Raw genomic sequence first — 27,858 nt, forward strand, 5'->3', positions numbered from 1 at the left:
CAAACTGCATTGCTGTCAAAGTGTTGAGCAGAAATGTTTCATTTCTCACTGTTTCAACCTGCAACACACATACACACACACGAACACACACACACATATTTTATTCACTGAAGGTAAATACCGTACAGTTTAATGTGACGAAGGAACCAGTTCATCTGTGCTCAGTGTCGTTACATTCCAAACACTGCGCATTGATTACATCACACAGAACTGGATAATCATAAATCTGTCTTCATCACATCTGCACAAGTACGTACAAATCACTCATGTTCAAGATCTAATCACAGATCCATTTTAAACTCTACATGTGACATCATAACAAATGCTTATAACATCTGTTTACAACAGATGTACAGATGTTTATGACAGTAAAATGTAACCCATTTATGTAAATCATTTCAAAGGCTCCTTCAAATGCATCCTTCTTTTCCTGGACCATGAAGGATGCATCCTTCATGGTCCAACCTATCCCAAGATTCATTGTGTGCCAGTAATGACACCAAACAACAGTGACAGAGAGCCTGAGGACTGCATGTTAAATGTAAGTATTGTGTTTCAGCTCAGTTCAACAGCTAACAGTACAACTGTTAAAACCAAGGACCTTAAAACCTCAAGTCTTTGTAAAAAACAGCAACAGGAGCTGCAATTTGCAATGCAACAGTAAGGGCACAGCTGGTGACTGCCCTGTAGTCCAGACCATCTCATTTCTGTTCAGCCTTCAGGGTCTACAACGGCCACGAAGGACCACACCTTTGTAGACGTGTTGTCCTCTGAAGGATGTGGAACCTAATTTGCGACACAGATGTCATTGACTGTCCCTCCACTTCCCTGTCATTTCCCTTCTGTCTGTGCTACAATTGAGGCTGAAAGTTCTGTTTACAACCATGAAAAGTAGGAAGGCTACAAAAGTAAACTAAGTGATGTATTCTGTCTGTCGATCTATATCACAGTGCAGCACCTAGCTTCAGCCATCACTAGTCATGTTTCGATTGCAGTTTTGCACAAAATAGCAGCATTTTTTATTTCTAGAAAAGAAACAAATACAATAGTTAATGTTCTGTGTTTCCATTGAGTGATGTTATGTGAATAAAGTTGGGTTTTCTCCCCTCATGATATTGTTTTAATTAAACATGGCGACAGCAGTCTGCCTCTCAGTTAGGACTGGCTCTGTGGGCCATGAATGTGAAAAAGTGTTTCCATTCCAATTTTATGAAATATTACTTTGTGGAATAGTCTGAAAAACAACCTCATGTGAGCATATACATTTTTTTCAAAATTCACGTTTCCATTACTAGTTTTCTAGTTCGCAGTTTCAAAGTGCACATTAACACATACAGGATGACCTGAGTGGTCTACCTTGCCACCCTCCATCACATGTTCTGGTCCTGTACAATGTTGTTGCAACTCAGCCCTGACCCTGAAACTGCAGTCTGTGGTGTGGTCCCCGGTGAGATGATGGTATCTGGCGTCCAGTTAGACGCCATAACCTCTTCATCTCTACTGGTCCTATGCCTTATTTTACTTCTCAAGAAACCAGCGCCCCCTCCGACACACAGATGCTGGGTTGGGCCGATGATGGTGCATTTAAAGCCTGAGAAGTTGAAATGCTCAACCAGGGGATCAACCCAGGGATTTATAGAGTCTAGGAACCGTTTTACTGTGACTTGGAGTTCCCTGCTAGAAACACTGATACAGGAGTATGACTTAACCATGGCTTAAAGTTCTCCAGCACTCTGGCGGGGGCAGGGGCCATTTTAGATTCAAAAATAGATAATTATATGTCTATGGAAAATATTCTTGCGTATTTTTTTTGGCTGTCTATATATCAAATTCAATTGCCTATATATATATATATATATATATATATATACAGCCATAAGGAACCCTATATTTTGTATTAATCAAGTAGACCTACTTTATTAATTAAAACCTTTGCTTACACTTTGGCTCAGTGAAGTGTCAGCTCAATAATGCATGTGACCGTGCTACTTTGAAAAAGCACTGCAATAAACAGGCTATTCATTTTGTTTTCATATCACCATCAATCTTTTGGACTAATTTGGAAATGGTTTGACAACATTAGGCCTGTTTTGCCACATACACACATACACTGTTAAGAGACCAACAGAGGTTGAAAAGTTTGAAAGATAATCGTATTGGATAAGCTATTCTTTATAGCTGTGAAAGTTGTGCTCTGACTTGGATACAATTACCAGACTACGGCTTCTGACTGAGGAATGGGAGAGTAGATGATGCATTTTTCTTCCATTTGGGGCTTTCAAGTCATCATGAGGCTTCACATTGAGAAACAATTAGATTAGGTGTCACAACATGGGCCACAGCCGTTGTCCGTGTGGCTTGCAGCCTGCATTAACCCCTGCACACATTTCAGACAGAAGTTTTTCTTACTTGAAGCCCTGCTTAACTGATTTGACAACCTCTGTAAAATGTGCAACAGCTTGTATTTTCTATGTTATTATTGTCTTTATATCTTGTGGATTCCGTGTGTGATCTCGTCGATAATTTGTATTATTTCTTCTTGTAATTAAAAAGCCAATAAAATCATTTGGATGATGAAAATGGGCAAACAAGTGATTTAAGGTGAACAGATAAACATTACATAAAAAATGATCTACAGATTTTAATAGTGACAGAGGAGGTGCCACATCCTGTCAAATAGATGCCGGTTCCGGTCTGGGAGGTCCCGGATCCTGTTCCTGCAGGATTAAGTCCTGTTTGTGGTGTCCTGCATTGTTCTACAAATGTTTTTCACAAGATTGTGAAAAGGTCAAATCAATAAACATCATAAAGTAGAGAACTGGGGTTAAGACAAAATCCCCTCAGACATTCACCTGTCCTCCCAGAGTGTTAGAGGACAGGTGAAGACACATGTGTCAGGCTGAGGAAGTCACTGAGGCCACTGCTCCTTGAGCAATAGTAAGTCAGGCTGGTTAAACTATGTCTGGTATCTGAATCAGCTCAGGTATTCTACCCCACAGCAGCATTGAGCAATAACTAATGTAATAAAATTCCCTCCATACATGTCTGTCTTCTTTACAACAGCAATCATGGTGGAGATGGTAATAGCCTCCATGACATCACCCACAGGTTTCTGAGGAGTGGTTTTGAAGCTCAGAGTGAGCTGCTCTACCGTCATCACCTTGGCAGTGTCTGACTCTGCTGAGACTTCGATGCATGACAATTTCTGGCAAGCACACACTCATCCACCTGTCACTCAAAGAGGCCACGCCCTCAATTCTCCATTACTTAATAAAATGTAAACAGGTGAGTTATATAAATTGCAGAGGAGTCAAAATATAGTATCATTAAACGGATATACTCAAGGACATGTACCTCAAATTTGTACAGGAGTTGAGTAAATGTACTCAGTTACAATTTCTCACCATTGCTGCACCTCTAACGTGGAGAGCCAGACAGTATATTACCTTTAACAATATCTGAACTGGTTTGTTGTGTTTATTTTATATTTCTGTAACATGTCTAATAAATGATAGTGACAGTCAGGGGAGGATAACAGAACATCGCTCAGGGGTGGGGACTCCTCCACAAAGGGTTGTAGATGCTATTTTGGGGGGTAAATTTGTGGACTTTATCACCCTAGGGGAGTTTAAAATCAACACTTCAGATGTATACTGTAGACAGCTGAGCATTTTATCTGCTGATTTCACTATTTATAGATACAGTAAACAGTTTGATCTGATATGTTTGTTACTCACATAGATGCAAGTCTTCACACCCCTCGATGCTTTCATGTTATGTTGCAGCCTTATGATGAAACATTTGAATTCATTCTTCACTGAATACCCCTTAATGACAAAGTGAAAACAAAACCTGAAGTATCACACTGACATAAGTATTCAGACACTTTCCCCAGTACTCTGCTGAAGCACCTTTGGCAGGTGGGTCTGACGTGATTTTCAGGTCTCTGCAGATGTTGGATTGGGTTCAGTCAGGACATTTCAACAATTTTACTTTGAGGCTGCAACATAACAAAATGTAAAAAAGCGGGGCATCCTCGTGGCCGGGTGGTGAGGGCATATACCATATGGGCATACCAGGAGCCCTGAGAGGCAGGTCCCTGGACCCTTTGCTGCATGACTCCCCCATATTCCCTGTCTCCCTCCGCTTTCCCTATTAAGTAAAGGCATATTATTATTATAATTATTTGTCATAATTACTGTGAAGTCTTGAGTAATGGCTAAAACATCACCAAATTCTAATCAGTTCATCTTGGAGTCCAAGTGAAGGTTTGTGCCAAATTTGAAGAAGTTCTGTCAAGGTGTTACTGAGATGTCGTGTCCATGAGAATAGGACAGACAGACAACCTGAAAACAATATGCCTCCAACTGACGGTAGGAGCAATAAAAAGTGAAGGGGTCTGAAAACTTTCTGAATGCTCAATAAAACCTGCGGAAGGATTATAAGAACAAATCTGATGAGAGATTTGCTACAACCTGACACTATAATTACTAATTTCTTTAACAGAGTTGATTCAGTTCAAACCCTCAGCAGTGAAAAGACGCTGCTGGGTGTGAGAATGTGGTGGTGAGACTGAAGACACAACAAGTCTTCAGTCTCACCACCACATTCTTCAGCTTCATGCAGGTAGAAGGTTTTCAGTAAACACACAAGTATGCATTGTTTATTTTTACAGCCGTCTTACTATGTGACACATTCTTTAACTGATTAACTGCTGTGCTGAAGCAACAGACAACAGCTGTGATGCAAACACTCAGCATGTGTGTAGTGAAGGAAACTCACAACCTCAGCCAGGATCCACTCAAATCAAAAGACAGTTGCTTTATTTAAAAATATACATTAAGAAACAAGTAGATGAGAAATCATTGACATACATGTTGTATTTAAAAGCCCCACCCAACACCCACCACCACTCAGAGCGCTCAGCACTCAAACATTCAAAACATCATCAGAAGCTGGTGATTAGGTGAGAGTCTGTCTGAGCTGAGCTGGTCAGCAGGTTTTCTTTGACTGGAGACATGGGCTTCGTCTTTCCCTCCTTACAGGAAGTCATCTTCCGACTGTCTCTGAAAAACACAAGCAGCACGGTGTCACAACTGTTCCATCACAAACTACAGACACTGATCAACACACAGACATGATGCAACAACATCAGATAGTTTAAATGTTCCGTTCCTTCTCTGACAGTGTGTTTCGATGATGTGAATCTGCTGCAATCAATCTGTTAAACAAACAGCTATTATCATGAAATTGACTGGTTGATTGATTGATTTTACCATGAGAATATATTGAACTCAGTGATACTCAGTGATCAAGAAAGACAGATAACATTTTTAAATGAAATAAATATTTAGTGGTACCACTTTTACACAGTATTCATAAGCTGTATAAATGCATGACAGATCATTAATTATTATTTAAGTTATTGATTAGAAAAACTTCTGGGTTGGAAGGATGTGAAAATCTCTGACAACTGAGAGATTGATAGTGAATACTGTACGTTGGTACCTTGAGAGAGGGTCTCACTGTCTGATAAAACCACATAGTCTGAAGAGATATATATATATATACACACACACATATACACACACTGTATATTAATAATACATAAGAATAATATTATATATTATAATATATATTTTCTTTTAATTAAAAGATTAAAAGTCAACAGCAACATTTAGTGACAAATCAAACCCATTACTCATAATGTGATTGTCAAATCACATCTGTAATGGATTAAACAGTGTGTGCGTGTGTGTATCTGCTCTAATATAAACTATTAGCATGTCTCACTGACTAGATTAGCAGCCACAACAGTAATCAAGTAGGTCCAAGGCCAAGAAGCACATCAGTAACTAAAGAGACAAACAAATCCACTGTGTAGTTTATTTACTGCCTGGGTCTGGTCCTGGATGAGACTCTATCAGAGTGCAGGTTAGCATTAGCATCTCAGTCCTGCTCTGTGCTGGGTGGGGGAAACATTACACTCAAGCCAAACTTCACATTGGAGACATTACATTTAATAAAAATACATGAGTTAGTTCTGGAAACAAACTGTTTGAAAATATCAGCAACAGAACAGAACTCTAACCAGGAACCAGGGTACAACCCTAGAATGACATAAGAGTCATTGTTGCTTATCATACAAAATATAAGAACTAACTGCACTGGAAGGATAGTGTTATTTTATTTTTTATATGCTTTCGACATTAATTCTTCTAAAAAAAAAAAAAAAATCAGCTTTAGATGATGTTATGAATGATGTTAACTTAAAGTTATAATTTTCAGCTCTATTTTTGAACCAGATGAAGGATTTTAGTCGTCGGACGTCTGGATCTGAAGTTATCAGAGAAACAAGCTGAGGAAATGTTAGACAGCTCAGCTCCCAGCTGCTGGAGACGTCCTGTCCTGTGTCACTGAAGAGCGTCGCTTAATCTCTGGTTTTTAAAGGTAAACTGCTTTATAGGTGTTTCTACTGGTTTTAATCCCCTGGTGTGTTCGTTATGGAGAGGAGATCACTGTGAATTATTCAGCTGCCAGTTAAAACCTCCTGACGTCTGGTTCATAAGTTATTAAAGAATCAAAGGTAAGCAGTCTCGGTTTCCAACTATACGTCATGTGTCCACCGTCCAGCGTCTGTGAATCAATGATTTTTTAAAAGTTATCTTTAGGGCGTTGTTGCCTTTACCTACCTCTGTGGATAATTCAGCTGCTGGTAAAAACCTGCTGAACATCTGCTATCAGAGAAACAATCACAATAAAGCTTAGCATCAATCTCAGCTCCAACTCTTCCCTGAGTCTCTGTCCTCCGTACAGCGTCGCTCAAACACTGACTGTGAATGTCAAACTGCTTCATTCAGTGTTTTTAATGTTTAGAATCACTGGGTCTGTTTGATTTCCTGAACCACTGACACTGAATGAATCCAAACCGGGAGGAGCTTACGGTAACGGTGATGAAGACAACAACTACCATGATCCCACGCCATTTCATGACGACACCCAATGCAGTCTTTTGTTATTGTTTTGATTAGAGAGCCCTAGAGGCAGAAGTTACAGTTACAGTGCGTTGTACTGGCTAACTTCAGGTGAGAAAATCAACAGCTATCACCTGCGAAGCTGCCACATCTGTGTTACCATGGTAAGCTGCATCTGTGGAAAGACTGACAGGTGAACAGTTACAGGGGGGTGGGGCTTAGTGAATAAGCAATTAGTCGTTAGGAAATGGATTTTGGTCCAGATGCTTTGTGACTCTAGTGTTCAAAGGTCAAACAGTTCATTGGCCTGAGGAACAGAAGCAGTGTCATCCTGCCACAGAGACTGTTCACAGCCTGTTAACCCAAACTGTGTTATCATTAATGGCCTTTCATAACTGCACTATGAAGAATATGTATATTTATGAAGTCATTAATTACTACTTGTAAACCCTTTATAAAGGGTGATTTTTATCTATTTTGAATTTCTGAGATATTCCAAATCGAGTTCACCAGCTGATCTCACTTGTTCACCAGCCGTTACATCACACAGCCCCACATACCTATTAATGTTCATTTCAGCCTTTACAGCAGATGATACTCTGATTTAATCCACTTTTAATAACAACTCCTTATTGAAATGAGTGGTTCTAGTCATAGTGACTCGCAGATTGATCTGTGCATCAGACTGAAAAAGCCAAAACGTGTTATGATACACAACAGATAAACAGTTAACTTTGCAGATTTAACAGGGTCACTCCATGACATTAATGTAGTAGTTAGTAATGTGAGTAAAATGCAGTCGACTGTTTATTGGTCGTATTTATTTATGGTCTTATGATTCTCAGGTCATTCAAGTGCTCAGTCAGACAGAGGGAAAAAGATATTAATGAAGATGAAGAATTAAACATCCAGCATGTCTGGGTCCCTCATCCACAGATTAACACATCCATGATGAACAGAGGACTGAATTCTGAAAACTTCCATTATGTTCCATGATATTTACCAGCCACAGTCCTTTGAAAGCAGATTTTAAGACTCATGTAGTAATCAGAGTTGCATTTCAGTAACTGGAGGGTTTCTCTTACTTTCTGAAGCTGAAGTTCTTCCAGAGGCTGCTGATGGTGGTCTGGACACCAGGGTTGTTCTCATTATTGGCAGAGGAGATCTTCTTCCGAGGGCCCAGAGACTTCTTCCTCAGTCCACTGGCCCGGGCCGGGCCCAACATCTGCACCTTTGCTGCTTGACCCGGGCTAATGGACTTCAGCTTTGACAGACCTGAGACCTGGAGGCAGACAGACCACGTACAGAGGACGAGATGAAAACACAGAGGAAAACACAAACTGCTGAACTGCTGTAAAAAAGCATCATCATTTCTGAATTGTGAGTTTAATAATTCACTGCCATTCTAGCCGGTGTGTGTGTGTTGCAGGGGCTTTAGAGGCCTCAACACGGACTCCCACAATCCTCTGGTGAGTTGGTATACAGAAATATTTTAGAGACTTGGTTATTGGTTAATTATTGAGATTCAGCTGCATTAAAAAGTATTTTTTTCACTCCCTCTATTTATTTGTATATACTGCACGTTTAAAATCACTGTCATTAAATATTAATTTAATCAGATTTTTTTTAGCTGTCTTTACTGGAGAGCAGACAGTACACAGACAGACAGGGTGCTGCTGTGATGTGGGATGAGTCTTAACCGTTTGGTTATCAAAACAGCACATTAAATATAACTTTTAACACAATGACAAGTAAATACAAGTATTTAAATACACTCAACTGCCACTTTATTAGGTATACCTTTTCTACTGCTCGTTAACGCAAATATCTAATACACCATGGCAGAAACTCAATGTATTTAGGCAAGTAGACATGGTCAAGACGATCTGCTGAAGAACAAACCGAGCAGCAGAATGGGCAAGAAAGGTGATTTAAGTTACTTTGAACATGGCATGGTTGTTGGCATAGTATTTCCAGTTAACCAGTACATCAGAAATTGCTGATCTACTGTGATTTTCACACACAACCATCTCTAGTGTTTACAGAGAACGGTCTGAAAAAGAGAAAATACCCAGTAAGCAGCAGTTCTCTGGCCTCTGCCTTGTTAACGCCAGAGGTCAAAGGAGAATGTTACAACCGAGGTATGCAGGAGAGCATCTCTGAACACACAACACGTCAAACCTCGAAGCAGATGGGCTACAGCAGCAGAAGACCATCACTGGGTGCCACTCCTGTCAGCTAAGAACAGGAAACTGAGGCTACAATTCACACAGGCTCACCAAAACTGGACAATAGAAGATTGCCTGGTCTGATGAGTCTCGATTTCTGCTGTGACATTCGGATGGTAGGGTCAGAATTTGGCGTAAACAACATGAAAGCTTGGATCCATCCTGCCTTGTATCAACGGTTCAGGCTGGTGGTGGTGTAATGGTGTGGGGGATATTTTTCACACTTTGGGCCCCTTATTTCCTTATGGCTACTTCCAACAGGATAACACACCATGTCACGAAGCTCAAATCATCGCAAACATTTCTTGAACATGACAATGAGAGAAAGAGCTGAAGCGCTGAGACACCGGCAGAATCCATTAACGTGATAACGGGACACGGCCTCCCAGTTGTTGTCCTGTTGTGTTCTTTTGAAGTAGAGACTGGAGATCCATTGAATTCAGAAGTCACAGCTTCAGATATGAGATTGATCGCATTAATCAATGAAGTAATTCATTGTTGCCCTCCCCGAGGACTGGTGCCCCCTTTCAACGAAAGCAAATTCTAAATTGTGGTGTTCACACTACACCAATGGATGGATGGTTTATATTATATATATTATACCTCATTACCACCTTATATCCAATGCTAAAAACCCATACTAATGAAATTCTTTAGTTGTTTGAAGCTCTACAAGGCAGGCTGACACAACACTCCTTCACTGTCCAATGGTAAAGAAGCAAAAATGTTGGATGCAACTGAAATACAAACTCACATTTGCTCTCAGAGTGCTGGGTTTCTTATCTGGGTGTGTGGGACTCTGCTCTGGCTCTGAATCGCTGGGTGAATTCATTTCCTGAGGAAACAAATGAAACACACTTAAAAACATCAAACCAAGCCCCCAAAATAGCTTTCTGCACACCTACTCATGAAACTCTGATGATGATGCATGTGTTGAGGCTGACCCAACCACAGGGGATACAGAGACATTTATAAGGCTAATGGAGATTTGTATGTACGTACAGATACTGCATCCTCCTGGTGGGAGGAGTGGAAACTTTCGGTGGGAACTTGCTCTTTGTGGCAGGATGCAAGGTATGGCTGGGACTGGGAGCCATAGGCACTATCCTGGGACGGAGGGGAGTCTGGGAGGTTGTACTTCTCCTCTGGGTCTCTGTCAGTGGAGGATGGACATGAGGACGATTCCTCTCCAGAGGGACTGTGGGTCTTTGCAGAAGAGGAAAAACTCTCCTTCTTATACTCAAAGTGCTGCAGGGCAGCGAGGCTTGAATTGGACTGAGGTGTTTTTGATTGTTCACTGTAAGAGGAGCTACCGGACCAGTGAAACAGCCTGAGGCCTTGACTGGCTGAACTGGGGGACGGAGTTCTAGGTGATGGAGATGGGATGGGGGGGTCCACAGATGGAACACTGGGACCATCACTGTCATCAGTCTGGGTGTTGGGAGAGGACTGGGACTTCGTGGGGCTGACAGCTGTGGGCTCCACACTGTGATGTGAATCCTCCTGAGCAGAATCCTTAGGGCACACACTGACTGTTGAACTGGAACTGAAGAATCTACATGTGGGAATAAACACAACCACATTAGGATAACATACAGAGGTAGCCTTAATGCTAACTAAAGCTGAATGACTGTGACAAAAATTATCACAGTATCATTTTTGCAGATGTTGTAATCACAAGTACAGAACAGGTTCAACATTTTGTGAAATACACCAATGTTAAACAAGAAGAGGAATATCAGGAGATCCACTGTTATAACACATAGAAGAGTCAGAGGTTTGGTGGCAGGTTTGTTCAAGCCTTTAGATTCACTTTAAAATCATTGACACGACAGGTGTGCAATTATTGAAACTGATGATGTCACAGGTCTATACAGTTTGTGAGATTCAACAGCAACTATAATCATCTCCTCGTGGTTGTCTGCCTCCGCCACTCAGAATAGTTTCAGATTACATTCCTGTTAATCCAGAATCATATAAAATATTAACATTTGACCACCATAATCTAATTAGTTCATCCTTGAGTCCAAGTGAATGTTTGTGCCAAATTTAAAGAAATTCTGTCAAGGTGTTACTGAGATATCACATCCACGAGAATGAGACAGACGGGCGGACAAACCGAAAACAATAGGCTCTGGAGGTCGCCGGCACGGAGGTATAACAAACAATGCTAAGGAAATTATGCAGACAACTTACAACCACTACCTGCTGAGAGTTCAGGCCTCTTTAAGCAGAAGTATGTCCCAGCATTTACTTTACATATTGAGTGCCTGTCTTCTACATGAGTTGCCTCCAGCTTGACTCCAAGTATCATATCCAGCCTATATAATAATATCCCTGCCTATATAATCAGCATTACAACCAGGAGAAGATGCATCTGTCTCACATCTTTGTTCAGCATAAAGCTGGAGTCAGGCTGTGATTAGCCTACCTCAGCATAAAGACTGGAAGCAGAGGGAAACAGCGAGCCTGCCTCTGCCCAAAGTTAAAAATTATGCCACCACACCTACATCTGTATAATTAACGGCAACTGTGGCTTTAGGGGTAGTTACGACATGCTGGGACTATTTCTTGACAAACAATAGTGTATCCATCCACCAAATACTTCTGTGCTGCATCTCTGGCTACAGGTTTTGGCTCTTGCACAGGCACAGTGATATCAAACCTGGCAACCTCCCTGTCTGAGATAGTTCCAACATGTAACTCCTAAAAGCACAAATTATGGCTTTTACCATTTATAGGTTAAACAGATGAGCTACATTTTGAAGCCCCATTCACATCAGCATTTAAAAATCTGTTCATTTTACTGTCGTTGCAGGACGTCGTCGATCCACACAAGTCTTCTGAGAAAAGTTCAGCCTATGGAAACTTTGCCCTGTTGACCAATAACAAACTGCTATCATGGCCTGTTAGCTGTGTTAGACCACTCGCTTTTATATAAACACAGTTCTGCCTGAGTATAAACTGCTCTATGAAAAAGGCCTGGTTTGTATTTATGAGACAGGAGTCGATGGTATGAACAGGTGTCTGTAACCATGCTAGCTCACTAACTAACAGCAACATAGCTAACTTGGAGAGCTATTGTGACTGAAGAGCTATAGCATGTGCTGGCTAGAATGTTAGCGTTTAATAGGCAAGTAACTGTTAGCATGTTCTGGTGTGACCAGGGCCTTAGAGATTGCAGAATCTTTTGTATTTCATTTGGTCAAATCAGCTTTTATCCCATTCTCCTAGTCTTTATGCTGAGCTGAGCTAACCACACCCTGGCTAACCCCAAGGCTAACCACATCCCGACTCCATACTTAAAGCACTGGCATGAGATTGTCAATCTTACAATCTCACTCTCAGAAAGAAAGTGACAGATTATTTCGTCAAATCTAAAGCTATTTCCTTGAGTTAACTAGATGGTTTTACTCTGTTTTTGAACCATCACACGTCCCATTTTTTATGAGGATCATTTGTCAGATCAGTTGCTACATTTTCTTATTTAGACTTTTTCTGTCCTTATTTACATCATTCAAATAACAAGTTATTACTACCTGAGGTCCACCTACAACCTCCTTAAGAGGATGTTTTAAATCACAGAAACTTAAAATTTCAGATGATTCATTTTTAGATGTTAAAACACTTCTTTCTCTTTCTCTGATCCTCCATTTACCAACTTACCTCCACCACACAAACTCAATAAATTATCTTGAGCCCAAATAATCAAATTAAGTAACAGTTTATTACTGTGAAAAGTGAACCCCCAATCAGTGACACATTCAAATGCATTTAGAGGCATGCAATTTTGTGTTCTATGTGCATATGGTAGTACAGTTAAATTTGTTTACCCAAAAGCACTCTTAGTAAACTTGTGTCTCTAGAATGGTGGGTAATGATTTAACTAAGGTCACCTGCTGCGTGTGGCCTGGCCATCCCCCTCAGCCTCCTGGTTCCTCCTCTGCAGCAGGGTAGCGAAACGGTTGCGTGGCCGGGAGGGACAGGTTAAGGTGGTCTTGTCAGGCTGCTGGTCTGACCGAGATCGTTTCTGACTGGAGGAGGAGTACTGCTGCAGCATGTCCTGGTCTGAGATATTGGAGTCTATGGGAGGAAAAACAAGTTCAATTGTGATAAAAAAAAAAAAAAAAAAATGCTTAAAACTGTACATCATATGAATAATCAACACACACATAATCAAAGAAACAATCTGTATTCATTATCAATGTATTATTATTTAATTTTGTATAATATCTTTTTTTTCTTTGTTATAAAAGGTTTTACTCTACTCGTTACTTTTTACTATTATTTCTCCTTTTTGTATTATCCTCCTAGTACTTTGCTGCCACAGTGACTCAGTTTCCTTAAAAGATCAGTTACAGCACCAGCATATTTAATTAAATAAAACACTGCTGAGTTAGTTGAACCCATAATGACCAAACCAATCTAGTTACATAGGACCAGACAAATAAGCAGATCTTTTTTATGTGTAGATGCTCTATAAAATAAAAACAATAAATAGTTGTAGTTCCTTCCGTCATTGTCAAACATATCTGATCACTTTAGAGCCAGTTGATCTACTGAGAACCTTTTATATTAAATAACATGTACAATCTAAACACAGAGGTAACAGCTCACCCCTGGGTCTCTTCACCTGCAGCTCTCTGCAGGGCAGCCTCAGGTCCTCTGGGCTGATGACTCTCACCTTCCCTCTGGTGGAGGGAGGCCTGTCTGGAGAAGCAGTTGAGCATGGTGGGGCAGCAGAGGCTGGCTTGAAGCCTCTGCTCCAGATACTCGGCCCATTGGGTGCTGGTGAGTCGTTCCAGCGTTGACTGCGAGTTTTAGATAGCTGGAAAGACATTTGTAGAGGTTTTGTACAATAAATACAACATAATTTTCATCATCAGGACTTCTTTAACTGATTGTAATCATATACCTGTGGAATGGGTTTGTCTGGGCTGAAGTCGTCTATCCTCTCCATTGTGTTGATGTCAAGGTTTCCTAAAGCCATCTGCAGGCCTTTGTCATCTCCTACATTACTGGATTCAGCATCGTCAAGGAAAAGACGGTGGAGGTTAGAACTGAACAGTTTCTCACTCCTAGATTAACTGTAACCACATTTACAGAGGTGACACTTCAGGACAGGAGGATACATTCCAGCGTAGCTGAGGGTGGCTGGGTCAACATGCTCTGGGTATGGGTTGAGGGGTACAACCTTCCTCCTGGCAGGATCGAAGACCAGCTGGTAGAGGAAGGTGTTATTGGCTCTGATGAATCCCTCGATGTACTGTTCAGGAACCACCAGACTTATCTTCAGGTACTGGCCCATCTTTCTGATCACCTGACACAGCAAATGTGTAGACATGTATTCATGAGTGGGATTTTAATCACATACATACAATATATATTTTCACTCTCTTGGACTCAGTTGCTCCTCTCACCACTAAAACCAGACAGTTAAAGAGGTCTACAGCGTGGTTTACTGAAGAAACAAGAGCCCCGAAGCAGGCCAGGAGGAGACTGGAGTGTAAATTGTGCAAATCAAAATCTGAAGCACTCTCCTTTCAGTGGCACAAGTGTGTGTTAAAATACATGCATGCTCTCTCCACTGCTAGAACAGCCTTCTTCTCTCAGTTAATCAGTAACAATAAACACAATCATAGATTTCTTTTTCACACTGCAGCTAAACTCACTCATTAGCAGCCGTCTTTTAACTGCTCGCCCTTTACAGCCCATGACTTTCTAGACTTTTTCAATAATAAAATAGATGAGACATAAAATCACCTCTTCTTCTCCAGCTTCTACAGAACCAGCAAAGCATTACATTGAGTCCCTGTTAACTTCACCTAACAAATTTCAAGATTCTGCCTCTTGAAGCACTGTCTAAGCTGGTTTTGGCTTCTAAACCCACCACCTATCTATTGGACCCTCTACCAGCTGGGTTCTCCAAAGACCTCTGGCCAATCTTGGGACCTTCAGTGCTGAACATTATTAATTTATCACTCACTTCTGGCACTGTTCCCAGTAGCTTTAAGACTGCTGTGGTGAAACCTTTACTTAAAAAACCGCACCTTGATCCAGGATCCTTGAATTATTATTGACCAGTCTCAAACCTTCCTTTCTTTTCTAAAGTACTGGAAAGAGGAGCTTTCGTCTCATTTGTCTAATAATCTTTTTGAACCGTTCCAGGCTGCCTTGGCCCTGGCCTGTCACTCCGCTTAGACAGCGCTCACTAAAGTGGTAAATTATATTCTGATCTCCATGAATTCGGACTCCACCTCTGTGCTCCTCTTGCTGGATATCAGTGCAGCTTTTAATACTATAGATCATTGTATTCTCTGAGACCAACTTGAAAGCAAATTTGGTGTTTCTGGCCAGGCCCTCACCTGGTTAAAGTCCTACTTAACTGACAGAACACAGTGCATCTCCTATAATAACACTATATCGACATACTCTGCTGTCAAATATGGAGTACCCCAGGGCTCTGTTCTTGGTCCTCTGCTTTTCTCTCTATATATTTCACCTCAAATTATTCGCAGTCAATTAATCAATCAATTAATTTCCATTTTGATGGATGGTGGATGTCTCATAATTTTTTGCTCCTAAATTCAGACAAAACTGAGATGCTGGCATAGACACCACTTTGATCAAGTAACAATAACTTTTGATAACTGTGTTATTTTCTCATAGTCTGATTGACAAAAATCTGGGTGTCACTTTTGATTCTTCCTTCTCCTTTGAAAGGCACATTAAAGATATCACCAAGACTGCCTTTTTTCATCTACATAACTATAATAGCTAGGATTCTGTCTTTTCTGTCTAAGACTGATGCTGAAATCTTAATTCATGCTTTTGTTTCATCAAGATTTGATCATTGTAACATTTTGTATACTGGCCGGCCACATGCTCATATTAAAAGTCTTCAAATGCTTCAGAATGCTGCAGCTATAATTGTTACCATCCAGAAAATTTGATCAGTAGGAGCACTACAGTTGCCATTAAATTACTATTGCTGTTACTGCCAATACTATCACGACTATTAATATTGCTATCATTGGACATTGCACAACGTAGGGCCTTGTCAACATTGAGGTCCTTGGATGTCCATGAAATTGGATGGGATGATTCAACATATAATAAAGGATTTTTTCCATATTTTTGGAAATTTTTTCATCAAACAGGAAGTGGGCTATTTTGGATTTCCTGCAGCAATTTTCCTTTTTACGAACAAAGTTTTGAGGCATTTAGGATGTGCAAATACTCACAAAAACTTGGCAGACATGTTTGTATGTTTGTACTTATGAACAGTTTTCTTGATAACAGCATTGGGCATGGGCATGATACGTCGGCCCTATAGCGCCCCCTAATGACTTTCAGAATTTTTGAGGGGCCAGCAGTGCTCCTACACCCATGAGATTTGGTGCATGCATCCAACGTTGCCCAACTCGGTTAATGCAAGAGGAATTTATCATGGGCATGACAAAACGGCCCAAGGGCGCCCCCTAGAAAATTTCAACCAAGTAGCCCCCGCAGCACGTTTGACCTAGATGTATGAAATTCGGTAGCCATGTCTACCATGGTGAGAGCAAAAAAAAGCCTCTTGGACCCATAAGCTAAACCCAACTGGAAATCCGTGATTTTGAAGTTAGTGTGCAAGTTTGTAGCATTTTGTTGTAATTTTCAGGCTTCGTACTTTAATCAGATCACCTCCATATTGGCTTCACACAATCTTAAGACCAGTGTGATGCTAACTTGCAAAGCTTTTTCAGGGTCGTTGAACCGTGGCGAATTTCGTGGCTTCGCCATGACAGAAGAATGTCATGGTTCACAGTAGCCCCTGCAGTAGGATTCACCTAGATGGATCAAAATTGGTAGGCATGTGTATCCCATGGAGTTCTACAAAAAAGTCTCTTGGACCCATACTGTAAACGTCAGACAATGACAAACTCCTCCTAGAGTTTGAGTAGTTGTGAGTTAAATGGTGTGGCTGTGCCAGCGTGGGGAATTTTGATGCTTTGCCATTAAACAGGAAGTTATTACAACTACAGTATACCTTGCCCAATCTGCCACACACTTGACAAGTTTAATGACTGTTCCACACTGAAGACAACTTCATGGTAATATCAAGTCAAACTCCTAATGCCAACCACTGGATACAGGAAATAACCCTGGAGAGAATATCATCATTTGATGTACGTGAGATTTTCATGGTCTGGTCTGCACTTGATGTACAGCAAGATAATGGACGTGTGGTGCATCTTTCATGCAATACGCTTTCTCCGCTATATGGTCCAAGTGGGAAATCTTCCTCATGAGCATGGTGGTCAGGTCCAAGTGGGGCGGCTGTGACTGGCCTCCCACCAACGCCCCTGGCATCCGCAAGAGTGCGATGGCCTGCTTTTGAGTTTTCGCTTTAGGAATTTGAATCCTTCGCCATGAAAATTCAACTCGCTATAACTCCAGCGTGCATTGTCCAAACAGCCCCATGGCTTATATGTATGATAAGAGTCCCGCCCTGAACAGATGGCAACATGTGATATTATGATTCTTTTTTTTTTTTTTTTTTATTATTATTCCTATAGTTGACCTAGCCCTCAAAAAAAAGGGTCAGAAATAAAATTTGTTGAAAATGCTGATGCTTCATGCATGTCAATTTTGATTTTTCAATTAAGGGCGTGGTTTTGGTGGCGAGTTAAATACGAAACAGGAAGTCGCTTTATGTCCATGACATATTGTCTAATTCCAAGATCATTGTTGGTTTATCCTAATCTGCATACTGATATTATACTATAGTCACAGCACCACCTACTGGAAACAGGAACTAACTCTTGTGTGACAATCATATGATTTACATGACATTTTCAGTGCAAGTTAAGATTTGTACTCTACTCTACAGATATTAATTTTTGTACTTAGTTCAGTTCAATATGTTCTGAACAGAAACATTGAATCCAGTGACATTTTATTTCAAGAGAGCCACTGTAACGTTTGTTGAACAGCATCATTTGTGGCAACAAGTGACAGTTATGTGATAATGATTCATTTCAAATGTACTGCAACAGTAGAGAAGAGTCATAACTGTGATTTTAACTGAAGGTCCACCTACAAGCTTGGTGATAAGTGAGCTATCTCCATGACATTTGAGCAAACTGGGATGTGGCTGAAGCTCTGCAAAAAGTTGGTTTTGAGTTAGGGTTACACTATCTTATCCACAGTCAGATCGTCCTGTTGTCACCCTGTGAACCTACCAGTGGCTGATATGATCATGGGAAGGTGGGGGTGTTGAGTTTTACTTACAAAGAAAGCTCAACCACAAAAATCAGCAGCTAAGGAACCAAATTAAGTGACATGTTAGGTCTGTCTGTCTATTGATTTCTGCAACAGCACCCACAAACAACAAAACAGTGCTAAATGACAGTCAGCTGATCGGAATGTGTGTAGAGATGGAGATGTTTTTTGCTGGTTGGTCTCTTCTTTAGGACTTTAGCATTCCAGGTAGAAGACAGTTGGTAACCTTCCTTTAACTAGTGAACTGCTCACCCATTCTTTGTCCCTCTGTTTACATCTCTGTTGTTCACTGAGCTGCTTCTCCTCCATGCATCTTCATGTTTCTTCATCTCATTTTACAACCATTTGCTTATCAGTTTCAAACATTTATAACTGGCAAAAGGTTAAAACACATGACCATTTATTAATGAGTTACTATAAGGCTCCTTTTACCAGTTATAAATGATAGTTACTCATTAAGATTAACAAGTAGTAAGCATTAACTTGATCTTGCCAAATAGTGAGCCTGCCAAATAGTGAGCCTGCATCAATGTATGAAAACTGTGTTATAGCTTAACTATAATTGTTAACGTATGATGTTGACTTATGATAAGTGTTAACAACTGAATGAATAAACTAATTATAAACCATTTATAAATCCTTCATAAGGGTAGTCTTATTGTAAAGTGGTACAGATCATTTAATATGTAAATGGGAAAACAAACTAACTATCGTCTTGACATTGGAAAAGCTCAATGTCCATCAGCAAAACCCTATTTTCAATTAAGATTGTTTTAGCAACCGACTATCTCCAAGGACAAGAATTAACTTTCACAGTCAAGACTCATAAATTTAGTAAACTGACCCATTTCAAAGAACAATATTGCCAACATAAGCAAACATAAGCGAGTGGTCATACCAGAATTAGTAATAAGTAAGTAATTGTCAATTATTGCTTATGAATTGAACTTTTCATTTCCAACAGAAAGAATGTGTTCTCTCTTCTTTCATTCAGAGTCTCACTTTAAATCTGTTGGACCCTGTTGAATGAGCTGATTGGGGAGACAAAAGAGATGTGTAGGTTTTAGTCTGATAACCTAATACTTTCCTCAGAAGCCGGTGTGCAGCGTCATTTGCCATATTGATCTATCCCTCTTAAAAGTGAGGAACCTTTGGAATCCCCAGTTCAAACAGTAGTTACCTTGCTAAATGCTTAATCCACTTTGACTCTTCTCACCTTGAAGATATCAGGGTCTTTGGCTAGCCGAAGCAGCTTGCAGGCTTTGCCCAGGCCGATGCCGTGCAGAGAGGCCAGATAGTCGCAGCCAGAAAGGATGCACATATACCGAAACTTTTCCTCTGTGAAAACGTTGCCCAGGGCGCGACAGCGGCCCAGGTTACTTTGGTCTATCTCCAGGCCATTGCCCTGCTTGTCCATTTTGAGGATCACCTAAATGATAGTGAAACACAATTGATTAGTAAATATTTGTCTCTATAAAACATGTTTTGCTGTAAACCTAGCAAACCCTGCACAAACACTGAATAATAGTGATACATTTGTCAACCCATAACCCAAGGGTTGGGCTGGTTTGGGTTAGTTTATGAGGAAATATCACAGATTCAGACGGGTTAGGCCAAAACCAGACAAAGGAGCATTCTGACTAACTTATAAATATCTTGCAGAAACATTTGTGTGACAGGCTAGGCTGTGATTACAAGTCCTCTCTCTGTCACACTCTCACACTCTCTTTTTATATCTCAAACAAACATGCACACACACTAGAGGGTGCAGGTCTTCTTATGCCATGGTCTTCAATAATCAGCATTATTGAACTATAAAGTTACTTACATACTGTATATCACACATATCTCTGCACCTAGACTATAATTCATATTGCATTAGGCCAGGCTAAAAAAGACTGTAGACCTACACATGTAGAGAGAGGAGACGGGGAGAGAGAGATCTAATTTGAATGATGGGACCCAGTAACATCACCATACACCATCAACATAACCTTCATCATACAACCATCAGATTTCCTGTCTGTTCAGACCAGGCCGTAAGTGTTTGGACAGTCACAGTTTTTTGTTCTTCAGGCTCTGAGCTTCAGCACATTCAATGTGAAACTATGTAATGGATAGTTCATTTAAGTGCCATGTCTCTCAGTCTTTAATGTGAGCAGGTTTACATCAATATAATGGCAGATATATACTTTTTAACATATAGTGTACAAAGTTAAGGGGTTCAAAAGTACAAAGGACAGAGACACATTAAGTCAAACTAAATCATCATATTTAATATTGTGTGGAAAATACTTTGCAGTCAATGAACCTGAAGTTTTCAGCCAGCAAACATCAGCATACTCTCTGTATCCACCCTGGAGTCTCTGCCTTAAGCCTGGTCTTGAATAATGAGTGTTGACTGAATCTGAGCGCAGAGAATACTTCTGTATACCTCTGCATTCATCCTGTTGCTTTCATCAGTGAAATCATTAATGAATGTACCAGTTCCATTGGAAACCATTAAGTTCCCAGGCCATAACAGAACCATCACCATGTTTGACCAATCCCTCATGAATATTGATCAACATATTGTTCCACAGTTTGACGGCTGATGGCTGCAGCATCGGTTTATGCAACAAACAGGGCAATTTCCAAAACTAAACAGTGTCAAACATGGAGCTGGGGGCCCTCAAGTGCTTGATGCATCTTCAGGCTTGAGAAATGTATATAGCTGATGGAAACACACCCTATATCTAAAAAAAAAAAAAAAAAAACACAATAAACATGCATGAACTAACACTGAAACAACACACAGGTGCCCACGAAACATTTAGCTACTAACTGTCTATTACTTGCAATGTGGGCACTGTGTGTTTAAATGACTACATCTCCCACACAGTTCTTTCTATATTGACAAAAACAAATCATATTAAAGCTGAGACATGGCTGTTTAATGTAGTATCCATTATTTTCCATTTCCAACGGAATGTGCTGAAGCGCAGAGCCTGAAGAACAATTAAATGTGTAACTGTCCAAATACTTACGGCCTGGTCTGTACACTCACTGTGTATATTCAGGTCTAGTACTTGATACCTTTTTGCAGCCAAATGCCAGCAGGTCAGAGTCTTCTGTGATGACAGCCTGGGCAAAACCAGATTTAGTGAGGTAAGCTAACTGAGCATCAGCTTCATATGGAGCCACCACACAGTCCACGCCTCTCGCCCTTGCAGTCTGGGTCAAGAAAACAGACGCACACAAACATTTCCTGTTATACTTGACTTCACCAACATGCAACATTGCAGGAACCAGAGTAAAAGAAAGACAGATTACCAGGCAGCATATGTACAGTATATCTTTGGGTTCAGGAAGCTATATTAAAGATTTTCATCACATTTTTAACATTTCCAAGAAAAGTATGTAACTCTGAAAAGAGACTGGAGTGGGGCTCTACTTGAGTTAGTTATGTAAGTGCATTCAATCTCTTCTTCTGCAAATGAAAATCCAAAGACACTGCAGAGACTTCAAGTGATTTAGCATTACCTACTGTCTAAAATGATCTCTTCAAGGCAAATATTGTTCTAGCTTTGCCCCCCCCCCCTTCCCCTTAAGAAAATATTTACCACCAACACTGAGGTGTTCCTCCTGACAGACTGCAGGGTTCTGGCTGCTATGGAAGATGCTACCCAAGATCAAAAGCCTAGCAATGATGCCTCTTTTTCTTTTCTGGTAGTATCTCCAGGTGAATCCCTTTCCACACCTGCAGTGTAGAGTTATAGATAACCTCCTTACCAAGAGCTATCAGATGGGAAATCCTGGGAACTCCCACCTTGTACTAGCTCTATTGACTCGCCTTCATGATCAGAGAGAATGAGGTCCATGTTGAAGAAAATCATATAATCCACATATTCAGTATGCAACCTGCCTGACTCCCAAAGTCCAGAAACCAATAATTTCTTCCCACAACATCTCAGCCACCAGGCTGCCTTGATTTTGGACCCTTGGCTGTTAACAACCCTTTCCAAAGGTTTCACTATCCAGCTCAGGTGTCTGCCCCCAAGGTTCAGTGAGGTAAGAATGACTGCTGTCAAAGACCCCCCTTAAAGTATCTGGTCTTCAGTCAGGAAATTTCTTTGCTTCTAAAGAAATCAAGGTACCCTCAATGTACGGTGGCTGAACCAGTTCTTAAAGGATTTTTATTTTCACATTCTTCTCCAGTGTCAGAGGGAGATGACTTTACAAGCACTGACTTGAAGGATGCTTATTTTCAGAGGGTGGATATCATTCTCAGCCTCATCTCTCCCTTTCAGAAAAACAAACAAATGAAATTGAGTCCTCCAGTGGCTGGCCAAAGTGGTGGTGGCAATAACATACCACTACTGCCCCTTTTATGCAGATTTAGCTAAACAGACTAAATCTAGGATGGTGACAGTTTCAAGCCAGTGTCTTCAGCCTCTAAAGCCTTGGAGAAGCAAGGCCCTCCTGGTTGAGGGGCTGTGTGGAAACACAGGACATTATTTCCAGCAGATAAATGTGCAGTTGGTGTAAGGGTCAACACGCGGACCTGGATGCTCACTTAGACTGTAGGGTCACATGCTCTGAAAGGTGCTCTGCAGTTCCAGGCCCCACATGTCATTTTTAATCATGGGATTTGGATGTTTCAGGAAGCATCATGCTCAGCACCATCTGAACCCTTGGAACAGGCTGACTTCAGAGAGCTGTCTGGAAAGACTGGCTCTCTCCTCTCATTTGCTACATGAGTTGGCTTGCCTTGTGCCTAGTCTGTTGCCAGAAGTGTTTGCATTGGAATTCTTATCTTGGTCTAGTCTCGGGTTGTCATGTGGCCCTTTCAGCTTCTCACATCAATCAGCCCATCAATTTAGCAGTTTTTGTGCCAAAACAAAGGAACTGCATCCTGGAGTCAGTCCACTTTGTCCTCTTCAATTTCTGAGACACCTTATAGACATGTAGCTGGGTTCTGATGTGCTCTTTGTTTGTCATGAGGGCAACAGTAAGGGTTGTGCCTTGTGTACACAGAGACTCTATCACAAGTTTATAGGCTTAACAGGTCCCCTGAGTTAACTCTGTATCAAGGTGTCTCCACTTCATGGGCTGCTTTGAAGGTCATTCCACTGAGTAACATTCCTGCTGAGACAACTTAGGCTTCTTCCTGTATCTGTGTGAGCTTCCACAGGGTTAATGTGGCCACCTCTCATCAGCAGCTGAGGCATACTGAGGGCAGATTCCTCATGACCTTGTTGGTATAGGTCATCCAGTATTACATACTGTCCAGGAGTCAGGAAGAATGAAAAAGAACAGACGTTACAAATGTAACTGGGGTTCTATGAATTCTGGCTCTCTGCCATTGTTCATTGTCCCTCTGAATCTTGATGAGTAACTTCTGTAGGTGACTGTTTGGTGTCAGGCTCCTTTATCAGGATGCTTGTGTCTCCAATGTCATACGCATGTACGTAATGCATAACCAGGTGTTAGGTAACATCTCTGGTGGTCATCCTGAATTCACTCACCTTAATAAGATTATGAGCCATGGCTGGAGTGATGTTAACAGAGCGGGTGAAACAGTCTCTGGCCTCAGACAACTTTCCTTCACGTAGCAGCTGTCGGCCTTTTTGAAGGTTCGATTCTCTGCGCCTGAAGGGTGCATGAATGAAACATAATTAATCACCCAACAAACAACACAATGGCTATATTTAATACAGTTAAAATAGTAAAATCTCAAGGTGTCTTAAAGCTCAGGTGAAGGTTGTTGTGTTGTGGCAAACTCAGATTCCTTGTCGAGGATTTTTTGATGCCTTTTGGTCTCTGATGTTAAAGCATTTGTTTGTGGGAGGGGTGTTTGGTCTCACCTGTCTACAAGTCTGTACATTCCTCTCAACACCTTCAAACATTAACAGTGTTGTTCTGTCGCTGTTTTGGAATGCAGTCCTTTAAACAAACCAAGCATTGTCTGAGCGTGCTTGTTACCAGGTATGAACAACACTGGATTATTGTGTTTGGAAGAGGCCATCAGTTTTTCTCAGAAACAAATGAAAAAGTCAGTGAACCTCTGAATAGCCTTGTTTTCTGCATTGATTGGTCATAAAATCTGATCTGATCTTCTGAGTCACAAGTAAAGACAAACACAATGTGATTGTGCTGATATCATACAAACAATTACAATCTTTTTAGTCTTTATTGAACATAGCCATTACTCATACACAGTGCTGGTGGAAACAGCCAGTGAACCTTGGATTTAATAACTGGTTGAACCTCCTTTGACTCCAATAACCTGCAACCAGGGGCCAGAAAACTCTGTGTAAATTCATGACTAAAACTATGTGTGCACACAAAACGAAAAAATATACATGCACATTCTTTTCATCACCATTATAAAGCCGTGCGTTCGCATGGTTCCACCTTATAAATCTCACTCATCGAGAAATTTGGCACATGTGCATGAGCCTCGTTTCCACTCCCACAATTAAATAAATGGATGAAGACACTTCCTTAATCAATGGGTTTGCATAAAAGAAAAACATAATGTCTTTCCCACACATAGAAGAAAGATGAGAAAGAAGAACAATTTCATCCATCCCATCCCATCCCATCCCAGAGGATGAGTCCAAAGACATTGGTGATTCCTTTACATTTCATCAAGAACCACCCGCAGGTCAGTGTTTTTAATTATTCAGTAAATTATCTCAACCAACTCTTTTTTTGTACAGGCATTCATGGTTAACAGATAATGTTCCCTTTGCTGATACCATGCGATTTCCTCGAGGACCACCTTGAGGTTCACATTTGTGGTTTTGAGTGAAATGTCTCGACAACCATGAAATTTGGTACAGACACTTAATTCTCCCTCAGGATGGTTGTAAACACTCCATCTTCCGTCCATCTTGGGCCATCACAAGGTTATAATTTCAGTTTTTTTGTATATGAATGTATGTATCCAATATAGACTCTCAGTGATTAGTCTCTCTGCTGAAATTCACACATTTAAACTAAAATGCAAAAATAACAAAGCTGCCAAAGTAACTTCCCTTCTATTTTATTTCCCTTTTATTCCAGGAGGTTAGATGTCCTGGATGCATGTGTGTCCTGCATCCACACATTCATCCATAATCAAGGTAAATACTCACTCTCTGCGAGCCTTCTCCACCTCCTGTTTGGATGGCAGATTGCGTCCATCAAACACCAGCACTGGTTTGACACCGAAGGTCAACAGCATGTCCACAAATTTCATGCAGTACCACACATACCTAGGTAAAAAAAATTAAAAGGCCTTCATTAGTTCTAAACATTTAACCCTTATTTCAGGTAGATTACAAGGTAAATGTTGACGTTCTTCTCAAAAGCTTTTCTTTTTTCATTCATGTAAAATAATAAATATGCTTACTGATCAGTTGGTTCTCCTTTCGCAAGCTTCTCAGCACATGAAAATGCTCCTTTATGCAGCCAGCAGTAGGTGTCCACAGCCACTGTCTGGCCTCTGTATTTCTTCACACTGATGGGCTCTCCTGCATCTTTGATGAACTGTAGCAGTCCAGAGATTCCCATGTTCAGCTGCTGATCTGGGTAACACTCAACCTGTCAAAGAATCCACCATCGACAGAGCTCATCGTTAATAACATAAAACCTTGAGACCATTTCCTGAGAGTAAAAAGGTCAGAAAAAAAGAACAATAATAATATCTTGTCAACCTGAATCTTAAATTAACATAAAATTGTCCATGCAGTGAGGGGAAAATACTTTCAAAGACAAGGTTCAAGCGTCTCCGCTTCTCATAAACGGGAGCCAAAGAACTGTAAAGGTCTGACAAACCATCAGCTGAGACTAAAGTGAGAAACTACACAACATCATGAGAAAATATATGATTTTACTCGGTTTATTTATTATCATATATGTTGTATTTTTGTACTTATATGTACCTTCTTGTTCTGTTGTTTGAAAAAAATTAAAAAGAAACAAACAGCTGCATGCAGGAGCTGTATCTATGCTTTGATAATGATCTTACAATGGAAAAGGCCTGATCATGGTGGTACATTTGCTGGGCTTTTTGAAGCCTTCACTGTCCTGCCCCTCACCTGTGGCACTTTGTGCCGAGAAACCTTAAAGCTTTATTTGAACTGATTGTAATTAGTTGTGATTGTTGGTTTTCATCTCATTTTATTTTTAAGGCTTTGGATGTTTCTATTTTCTGTAAATGTTAATGTCATAATAATTTATTGTCCTGCTCACTGAAAGAAACTGGATTCAACTCCTCATTCCTCAGATTTAGAGACACAGACTGTAGGACAAACACATTTGTCACTGTCTCTAATAGATGGACACTTTAATACATGGAATAACAACTGGATATAACCAACTGGGATCTGATGTCAATGATCAGGTTTTACAAATAACCATCATCTGTTTCTGCTAATGGCTCCTGCATTAGAGGAGGCAGCGCTCAGGGTTGGCAGGGGCAGGGATGGAAACTTTATTTTTACAAAAAGATCTGGACATTTTAACTTGCTGTACTAAATACTTCGTTGGCTTTTTGCACTTAAGACCGTATAGAAGTGATGTACCTCTCACTGGTGCATCAAATCATCAAATCCCTGTTTTAGGTTTAGTAGTTATGAGGCCATTTTCAACCACCAAAAAAAAAAAAAAAGCAAGATGGAGCTAACGTTAAAGATAGCTAACAGCAGATTTCAGGTAACATTAACGGTAACTGAAGAAGCTATATGCAGAATACAGCAGTCAACCGGGACAATTATAAATGTTATGTATGCTTTAAGACGTGTGTATGTTAATTAATAAGTAAGTCAACATTCAATTGGAGGTTTTAAACAGAGATTTCTCTGCAAACACAGAGACAGGTGACACAAACGTTTCTTTTAGTTGCTAACAGCAGAGTAAGGGAACAGTAACCGAACAAAGTGACCAGCAACTGTTGTCGATGTTCGCGTAGACTGTGACTGAAAAGTGTAACACACTGACCGAGACAACACGCACAAGTAATATAGTTAATGTAAAACTCATGGTACTTACTTTTCTCCTGTTGTTTTATCCACTGAAACTGGCAGCTTGATGAGGTAGATGCTGGAGCGAGTTTAGTTTTAGCGGCAAAAGACGTAGTTCAGTATGACACACTGCTATTGGTCAGATGGACCAAGGGGGCGGGATTGACAGAAAAAAAGGGTTTGCTCTAACACGTGACTTCTACAGGATGTTGATATGTTCACATCGCTAACGATGAACTGATGGTTCTACTTGATTTCAAAGTGCCCACAGTAATACATGGGTGTAGCCTATTAAACCGACCACGGCCGTCTGGTTTCCATATCGTGTTCACAGTGTCTCTTTTAATAATATAAATTTTTATTGAACAAATAACAGTAACAAAGAAACAGTGAGAGAAA

At 40.6% G+C, this 27,858-nt stretch overlaps 1 protein-coding gene across 1 annotated transcript; it reads right to left on the reverse strand.

Annotated features, from left to right (window-relative positions):
- Window positions 1–4,838: 4,838 nt before the first annotated feature.
- Window positions 4,839–27,590, reverse strand: exo1 (exonuclease 1). The gene is made up of 14 exons (XM_056395743.1): window positions 27,488–27,590; window positions 25,848–26,038; window positions 25,591–25,710; window positions 23,977–24,100; window positions 21,545–21,682; window positions 19,686–19,898; window positions 14,335–14,522; window positions 14,118–14,220; window positions 13,820–14,030; window positions 13,099–13,285; window positions 10,205–10,757; window positions 9,957–10,037; window positions 8,060–8,256; window positions 4,839–5,066 (listed from the first exon to the last, which is right to left on the reverse strand). The coding sequence occupies exons 2-14, from the start codon at window positions 26,006–26,008 to the stop codon at window positions 4,949–4,951; spliced, it is 2,394 nt and encodes a 797-aa protein (XP_056251718.1). The 5' UTR covers window positions 26,009–26,038; window positions 27,488–27,590; the 3' UTR covers window positions 4,839–4,948.
- Window positions 27,591–27,858: the final 268 nt, after the last annotated feature.

The sequence above is a fragment of the Seriola aureovittata genome, chromosome 14 (genome assembly GCF_021018895.1).
Source record: "Seriola aureovittata isolate HTS-2021-v1 ecotype China chromosome 14, ASM2101889v1, whole genome shotgun sequence".
Taxonomy (NCBI): Eukaryota; Metazoa; Chordata; class Actinopteri; order Carangiformes; family Carangidae; genus Seriola; species Seriola aureovittata.